This window comes from Corvus brachyrhynchos, unplaced genomic scaffold, assembly GCF_000691975.1.
Source record: "Corvus brachyrhynchos isolate BGI_N302 unplaced genomic scaffold, ASM69197v1 scaffold158, whole genome shotgun sequence".
Taxonomy (NCBI): domain Eukaryota; kingdom Metazoa; phylum Chordata; class Aves; order Passeriformes; family Corvidae; genus Corvus; species Corvus brachyrhynchos.
Genome location: NW_008239756.1, coordinates 334,565 through 343,040, shown reverse-complemented (window position 1 = coordinate 343,040; position 8,476 = coordinate 334,565). Strand labels below are relative to the sequence as shown.

At 56.4% G+C, this 8,476-nt stretch overlaps 2 protein-coding genes across 2 annotated transcripts in view; both read left to right on the top strand.

The window, feature by feature from the left end:
* The window catches only part of DAPK3 (death associated protein kinase 3), a 14,393-nt gene that overhangs the window by 952 nt on the left and 4,965 nt on the right, over nt 1-8,476 (top strand). The window lies entirely within an intron of this gene.
* EEF2 (eukaryotic translation elongation factor 2) lies at nt 298-8,360 on the top strand. The gene is made up of 14 exons (XM_008639921.2): nt 298-545; nt 1,278-1,459; nt 1,545-1,756; nt 2,451-2,629; nt 2,882-2,987; nt 3,262-3,375; nt 3,523-3,661; nt 4,303-4,498; nt 4,655-4,913; nt 5,173-5,280; nt 5,364-5,717; nt 6,566-6,748; nt 6,827-6,959; nt 7,691-8,360. The coding sequence occupies exons 1-14, from the start codon at nt 364-366 to the stop codon at nt 7,882-7,884; spliced, it is 2,541 nt and encodes an 846-aa protein (XP_008638143.1). The 5' UTR covers nt 298-363; the 3' UTR covers nt 7,885-8,360.

The following is an 8,476-nucleotide window of genomic DNA, read 5'->3' as shown; positions in this document are numbered from 1 at the left end:
TGGTGGCGCCGGGGACGGGGCGCTGCGGTGCCGGTCGTGCCTTATGTAACGCTGCGGTCTGGGCTGTCACTGTCACCGGTACCTGCCCGGGCTCGGTTTTGGGGACGTTTTGCGCCCAGCACCCGCTGACACCGCGGCTTGGGGGACACTGGGGCAGGGAGGGGTTGGTGCCGCAGCCCCGCTGCGGTGCCTTTGCTGCGGGCTGTGTTGTCACCCAGGCAAAGTTGGTGTCACCGTGACCATGGCAGATATTTATGGGAGATTGGGATTCTTTGGAATTGCCAGAGCTGTTTCCGTACACACTGAGTCCCCCTCATCTCCTCCCTCAAGGTGAACTTCACAGTAGACCAGATACGGGCCATCATGGACAAAAAGGCCAACATCAGGAACATGTCCGTGATCGCCCACGTGGACCACGGCAAATCCACGCTGACGGATTCCCTGGTGTGCAAGGCCGGCATCATTGCCTCGGCACGCGCCGGGGAGACCCGGTTCACCGACACCCGCAAGGACGAGCAGGAACGGTGCATCACCATCAAATCCACGTGAGTGCCCTCCCTTCAGGCTCCTGGTGTTCCCTGAGCTGAGCTTTGGGGAGTTTGACTCATCCAGGAGGTGGAAGAAGATGCTGTAGGGCTCTGCTCTAGTCCAGAAGCTCATCTCGTGCTCCTGAGGGTCTTGAATGATGCACCAAGTGTTGGTTGGCTTCTGCTCAGCCACTGAGCAATTCCTTGGTGGGCACTGGGGAAGCAGCAGCTTCCCCCTCCCAGTTGAGCACCAGGATTGTTGGATGTCCTGTGGATGTGGTGTGGAGACTCTTGGGAGCATCTCTGGGGATGTATCTGGTGGCTGTGAGGATCCTGAGGGTCCTGAAAAGGGGTGGAGAACATAGATGGGGTTAGTAGAAAAACCCTAAATCCTTCATTTGGGAATGGAGCCCTCTTTGGGTGCTTGAGAACTGCAGAGAGTTGGAGGAGGTTGGGATGCTGGAGGATGTCATGGTTTAGGAAGGGCAGATTGTAGCCTGTGCTTCTGTTATCTCCCACATTGGTCTCCCACAAGTACACTTCAGGAAATCCTGGAGCCCAGCATTTAGGTGGGAAAAGATCTCCAAGGTCATCGACTCCAACCTGTTACCAGTCACCACCTTGTGAACCAGAGCAGAGCACTGGGTGCCACATCCAGTGGTGGCAGCTGTTTGTGTGGGGCAGAATGTTTCTGAGCTTTAGGGAGGATTAACCCAGATCATAATTCTAATAGTTCCTTCTGTATTTCAGAGCTATTTCTCTGTTTTATGAACTCTCTGAGAACGACTTGGCCTTCATCAAGCAGAGCAAGGATGGTTCTGGTTTCTTGATCAACCTCATTGACTCCCCTGGGCATGTGGACTTCTCCTCAGAGGTCACTGCAGCTCTGCGGGTCACTGACGGTGCCCTGGTCGTTGTGGACTGTGTCTCTGGTAAGGTTTTCTGCAGCTGGAGCAGTTTTGGGGGAATTTGGAGAGGAGCATAACTAATTCCCCACTAATTCCCTGTGTTTGGCAGGCGTGTGCGTGCAGACAGAGACTGTGCTGCGTCAGGCCATCGCCGAGAGGATCAAGCCCGTGCTGATGATGAACAAGATGGACCGGGCGCTGCTGGAGCTGCAGCTGGAGCCAGAAGAGCTGTACCAGACCTTCCAGCGCATCGTGGAGAACGTCAACGTCATCATCTCCACCTACGGAGAGGGAGAAAGCGGCCCCATGGGCAACATCATGGTGAGGGGTGGCTCTGAGCGCTGGGCTTGGAATGAGCCACCGTGGTGAGAGGGAGCAGTTCCCTCCTCAGTGACCATTCCTTATCCCAGGCGGAGAAGTGAAGGGGGAATCTCAAAGGTGCCTGAACTCCCTGGGCTTGGGGCTCTCGCTGGCTCCCCTCCCAAAGCTCTTGTTCAAGGCCTGAGCAAATAAAGGCTGGGATTGTTGCCCAGAGCAGCTGTGGCTGCCCAATCCCTGGAAGTGTCCAAGGCCAGGTTGGACGGGGCTTGGATCAACCTGGGATAGTGGAAGGGGGTGGAATGAGATGGGCTTTAAGGTCCCTTCCCACCTGCTCTGCTCCTGCTGGGTTCCTGGGAAGGGAGCAGGGCTGTGGGCACAGGTTCTGAGAAGAAGCTTTTGCTGTATCCTTGCATGCTGGAGGTGTCCATGCCTTCCCGATCCTCCTGGGAAGGATGGGAATCCTGCCTGCATGTGGATCTAAGCTGTTGGAGCACACACCTGGTGGGAGTGGAGGAAAACCAGCCCAGTTCTGTGGTGCAAAGCTAAAATGGTGCCTGTCCCGGACCTCAGAGGTGGTCAGTGTGACAGAACTGCTTGAGAGTCCCAGTGTCCAAGACTCTTTGTACTGGAGTGTTTTTGGGATGGAGTGGACTCAGAGCTGTTCCCCTGACCCAGCTCTGCTGTTCCTTCTCAGATTGACCCGGTGCTCGGGACCGTGGGCTTCGGCTCGGGCCTGCACGGCTGGGCCTTCACCCTGAAGCAGTTTGCTGAGATGTACGTGGCAAAGTTTGCTGCCAAGGGAGATGCCCAGCTCAGCCCAGCCGAGCGTGCCAAGAAAGTTGAGGACATGATGAAGAAGCTGTGGGGAGACAGGTGAGGAGGGAATGGTGGTGACTGGAATTCCAGATCAGCTCTGCATGGCTGCAGCCTGACACTGCAGAGGGTGGGTGAAGGGGGAGGGTGTGGTTGTGCCTGATTTAACAGGAGTTAAGAACATTTTGGTGAGTGCTGGAAACGTGGATGAGGGGGAAGGCAAGGAATGCCTCTTCCTGAGCAGGCAGAGCAAGCCATGTGTCTGTAGCTGACCTAAGCATGGGCAGTTGTCTGATTTCCTTCTCTCTGCAGATACTTTGACCCTGCTACCGGCAAGTTCAGCAAATCTGCCACCAGCCCTGATGGAAAGAAACTGCCCAGGACCTTCTGCCAGCTCATCCTTGACCCCATCTTCAAGGTGAGTTCCTCAGGGTTCCTCCCTGGCCGGCGCCTCCCGCTCTCCGCATCCGTTCCGTGCGTGATGATGGAAAATTTCTTCACTTTGACCTGACTTGTTTGATTGAAGAAATTCAGCTGTCTGACACATCTGGGTACCCTGGGACAGATGGGCTGTGTCTGCTGGAGGGAGGCTGGGCGCTGAGGAGGAACAGGAATTCTCTGCAGGCGCAGCGGTGCCGCTGCAGATCCAAACCGGGTCACGGCAGCGCTGCCAACGGCTGCTCTTGTTGCAGGTTTTCGATGCAATCATGAACTTCAAGAAGGAAGAGGCGGCTAAACTGATTGAGAAACTGGACATCAAGCTGGACAGTGAGGACAAGGACAAGGAGGGCAAACCCCTGCTGAAGGTGAGGCGGGTCTGAGTCCTTTGGGGAGCAGCTGAGCAGTTGTGCTGCTCCAGTTGTGTCACCATCAACCCACTTGGGAGGTGGGGAAGGACGGGGAGGTGAATCCCCGCTGTGAACACTCTGACTGGGTCCTGCTGCTCTGCCCAGGCCGTGATGAGGCGGTGGCTGCCAGCTGGAGATGCCCTGCTGCAGATGATCACCATCCACCTGCCTTCCCCCGTCACAGCCCAGAAGTATCGCTGCGAGCTGCTCTACGAGGGCCCCCCTGACGATGAGGCTGCCATAGGTAGGATGAGTTGCTGCTTTGCAGCCAGGCCTCAGCTCCAGCAGACTTCTAACTGGCTTGTTGTCCACATGAATGACTCAGGAGTGCCTGGAATTCTTGAGTCTGGAGCTTTTATAGCATGGGCCAAACAGGTTTAGTGGCTCACAGCTCTGTTCTGGAGGACTGAACTGGCTGAGTAACCTGGGAGTAGCCAGAGGGTTCAGCTGAGCCTGGATTTATTGAAAACATCTCTTGGTGGTGTGATCTTCCATTGTATCACAGAACAGGTGGGGTTGGAAGGGAACTTGAGAGTCATCCAGCCCCATCCTCTGCCGTGGCAGGGGCCCCTCCCACTGTCCCAGGCTGCTCCAAGCCCCAGTGTCCAGCCTGGCCTTGGGCACTGCCAGGGATCCAGGGGCAGCCCCAGCTGCTCTGGGCACCCTGTGCCAGGGCCTGCCCACCCTCCCAGGGAACAATTCCTTCCCAATCTCCCATCCATCCCTGCCCTCTGGCAGTGAGAAGGCATTCTCCATTTCTTCTTGTCTAGACAGAAGCCCTTGGGCTGGGACAGTGGGTGCAGGTCCCATGTGGGGGTTTTGGGGTTGGTGCCAGATACATCAGTAACTCTGGGCTAAGCTGGTGTCTCTCTCTTCCCCTCCCAGGCATTAAGAACTGTGACCCCAAAGGCCCCCTGATGATGTACATCTCCAAAATGGTGCCAACCTCCGACAAGGGACGTTTCTACGCTTTCGGCCGTGTCTTCTCTGGTCTCGTCTCAACTGGCTTGAAAGTCAGAATCATGGGACCAAACTACACACCTGGCAAGAAGGAGGATCTGTACCTGAAGCCAATTCAAAGGTATGTCCTGGCTGGGGTGTGCTTTGGGGTTGTGGTGCTGTCTTAGGACTTCTTTTGTGTCTGAGGCCTGTCAGTGTGCTTGGTTATGGGCTGCAAGTCTCTGCTGAGTGGGATCTGCTCCCCTTCCCAACCTCACTAACCCACCTTTCCCTTTAGGACCATTCTCATGATGGGCCGCTACGTGGAGCCCATCGAGGACGTGCCTTGTGGAAACATCGTGGGGCTGGTCGGCGTGGACCAGTTCCTTGTGAAGACTGGAACCATCACCACCTTCGAGCACGCCCACAACATGAGGGTCATGAAGTTCAGCGTCAGCCCCGTGGTGCGCGTGGCCGTGGAGGCCAAGAACCCGGCCGACCTGCCCAAGCTGGTGGAGGGGCTGAAGCGCCTGGCCAAGTCTGACCCCATGGTGCAGGTGAGTGGCCAGAATGGATCCAGGGGGACAAGTGCTGGGCCTGCTGCCTCCAGTCCTGGCAAAGCCTTGAGTTGAGTGTTGGTCCCAGCCCTGCCAAAGTGCTGCCTTGTACCACCCTGGGTTGGTGCTGTGACACCCCCAGATCAGTGGGAAGAGCATCTGGAAGGAGCTCTGTGGGTCAGACACAACACAGAGAGTTGCTGATGTTTCTGGCTGTGGCTCATTCCGAAGCCTCACCCGCTGTTCCTGGTGTTCCCAGTGCATCATTGAGGAGTCTGGGGAGCACATCATCGCTGGCGCCGGGGAGCTGCACCTGGAGATCTGCCTCAAGGACCTGGAGGAGGACCACGCCTGCATCCCCATTAAGGTAGAGAGGCTGAGTGGTCGCTGAGCTCGGCGTGGGGGTTTGGCTGGGGTTTGGTGCCTCACAGCCCCTCTCTGTCCCCGCAGAAATCGGATCCTGTGGTGTCCTACCGCGAGACGGTCAGCGAGGAGTCCAACGTGATGTGCCTTTCCAAGTCCCCCAACAAACACAACCGGCTGTACATGAAGGCCCGGCCCTTCCCCGATGGCCTGGCTGAGGACATCGACAAGGGCGAGGTGTCGGCCCGGCAGGAGCTGAAGCAGCGGGCGCGGTACCTGGCCGAGAAGTACGAGTGGGACGTCACCGAGGCCAGGAAAATCTGGTGCTTCGGGCCCGACGGCACCGGCCCCAACATCCTCACCGACATCACCAAGGGAGTGCAGTACCTCAACGAGATCAAGGACAGCGTGGTGGCCGGCTTCCAGTGGGCCACCAAGGAGGTGAGGACTGGGGTCTTGGTCTGGGTGGTGCCCGTGGCTCTGCTCATCCTCCTGTTCGTTTGGAAAAATGGTCACGCTGCAAAAAATTTGTAGTTCAGCATCTTGTAGGTTAAACAAAATTTGGTGGCAGCTGGAGTGAAGGTCTTGTAGCAGTTCAGGCACACTCAGCCTCAAAGGTTTCTCCCAGCATTGCAGAGAAACCCATCGTAGTACCATGAACTGAACTTTGTGGGTTTTGTGCTTCTCATGGAGCAAAATGCAGCATCTCTGAGGCAGGAACAGTCCAGGTGAAGAGCACAACTGGCATCAGAGGGAAAGGTGCTCTGAGAGTCTTGACAGAGATCTGGCCTTACGTAGCAATTATTTTTCAGGGTTAGACAGGAGAGGACTGCAGGATAAGATGACAGACTGGGAACAGCAACAGGAAGGATTAATTCTCCTGTGTACTACTTTCAGTCTGAAGGAGATTCCAAGCCAACAACTTCTTTGACATTACTGGGACAAAAAACCTGTTTTCCCTGGCCAAATATTTGGGTTTCAGCACCATCAATGGGTGTCAGCTCTTGTGGCTCGGACCTCAGAGCTGATCATGAGGGTGCTGCAGTGGTGGCCCAGAGGTGGGAGCTGGTGCTCCCCAGAACCCTTAGGTTGGGAAAGACTTCCACAAGTCCAGCCTTTGTAGGTTTGAAGGTTCATCCCTCAGCAAGGAGGTGGAGTGGCCAAGCAGCTCCTTGGTGCTCTAGGAACCGCTTCCATGGAGCTCCTGTGAGCCCGGGGAGCAGCACCCCAGTGTGGGAATACTGCCTGCCCTGGGCTGGTGGTGTCTGACCCCCTCTGTGGCCTCGCAGGGGGTGCTGTGTGAGGAGAACATGCGCGCCGTGCGCTTCGACGTGCACGACGTGACCCTGCACGCCGACGCCATCCACCGCGGCGGTGGCCAGATCATCCCCACGGCCCGGCGCTGCCTCTACGCCTGCGTGCTCACCGCCCAGCCTCGCCTCATGGAGCCCATCTACCTGGTGGAGATCCAGGTGAGGAGCCCCTGCCAGCCCGCAGGGGTGGGGGGGACAGAGGTGGGTGTGCAGTCCTGACTCCTCTCCCTCCTGTAGTGCCCGGAGCAGGTGGTCGGAGGCATCTACGGGGTGCTCAACAGGAAGCGTGGCCACGTGTTTGAGGAGACCCAGGTGGCTGGGACCCCCATGTTCGTGGTCAAGGCCTACCTGCCTGTCAATGAGTCCTTCGGTGAGTCCTGGAGCCAGCCTGGGAGGGAGAAGGGAGAGCGTTGGGAAGGAGCTCAGGAGATCTTGAGTTCAGCTGTTCACCCGGCACCAAACCATGTCCCCACATCCTCATGGCTTTGAAATCCCTCCAGGGATGGGGACTCCAACACTGCCTCGGGCAGCTGTGCCAGGGCTTGGCCACCCTTCTGGAGAAGAAACTTTTCCTAATTTCCAGCCCTCCCCTGGGACAATTTATGGGTGTTTCCTCTGGTCCTCTCACTTGTTGCTTGGGAGAGGAGACCAAGATTGCAGATTATTTTGCATGGGAGACTTTGCAAGGTCTTCCAGTTCCACGTCCTTCCATGGGCAGGGACACCTTCCACGATCCCCGGGTGGCCTTGGACACTTCCAGGGATCCAGGGCACCCTGTGCCAGGGCCTCGCCACCCTCCCAGCCAGCAATTCCTTCCCAATATCCCATCCAGCCCTGCCCTCTGGCACTGGGAGCCATTCCCTGGGTCCTGTCCCTCCGTGCCTTGTCCCAAGTCACTCTCCAGCTCTCTTGGAGCCCCTTTAGGCCCTGCAAGGGGCTCTGAGGTCTTCTGGAGCCTTTTTTCCATCCTCACCTCACACTGGTTGGAATCTCGGGAGGTTTTTGGGAGCTGCTTTGGGTTCCTCTGGTCTATCCATGGAAGTGACATCGAACTATGACCATTCCCATCCCACCTCACCTTTTCTCTTGTGTTCCTCCCAGGTTTCACAGCAGATTTGAGGTCCAACACGGGGGGCCAGGCTTTCCCCCAGTGCGTCTTCGACCACTGGCAGATCCTGCCCGGGGACCCCTTCGACAGCGCCAGCCGACCCTGCCAGGTGGTGGCCGAGACCCGCAAACGCAAAGGGCTGAAGGAAGGCATCCCTGCCCTCGACAACTTCCTGGACAAACTCTAATGAAACTCATGGAACTCTCTGGGAGAACAGGAAAAATTGAATTAATTAGCGTTACCACCCATGCGGAGAGGGTTAGACGCCCGTGACCACCATCTTGTTAATTAATGGGTTTCATAGCGATTTTGAGAACTTCAAATATGGAAAACAAATGACAAAAAAAAAAGAAAAAAAAAAAAAGCCTTATAGGTTTCTGTGTTGCACATGACTCATCTTTGCCATTGTAACTAAAACATTTCCACTAGATCTGCCCAATTCTGTATTTATTTGACTTCAAAAAAAAAAAAAATACTGCTGCAGAATGGCCCAGAGTGGGGGTGGGGGGGAACAGGAGGATGAGGAAAACGGGGAGACAGAGAGAGAGAGAGACACAGAGGGGGTGAGGATGCCTTATCTGCAGCGTGACTGTCCGTCGTGCCCATCGCCGCCTGTATTAGTGCCACTGGAATTAATAAAAATTGGATAAATGGTGACGAAAAGCGACTTTTTTTTAGGGTGGTTTGAAGGACGAAGTTGGCGCCCTCTGGTGGGGGTGAGAGAGTGGCGCCAACAGCGCGCGCCCACCCTTGGCCCCGCCCACCTTCCGCGAGAGGCC

Coding starts and splice junctions, on each gene's coding strand:
- EEF2 (XM_008639921.2), top strand. CDS start 364: ATGGACAAAAAGGCCAACATCAGGAACATGTCCGTGATCGCCCACGTG. Junction 5,281..5,363: donor ACGCCTGCATCCCCATTAAG/GTAGAGAGGCTG, acceptor CTGTCCCCGCAG/AAATCGGATCCTGTGGTGTC. Junction 6,749..6,826: donor TCTACCTGGTGGAGATCCAG/GTGAGGAGCCCC, acceptor TCCCTCCTGTAG/TGCCCGGAGCAGGTGGTCGG.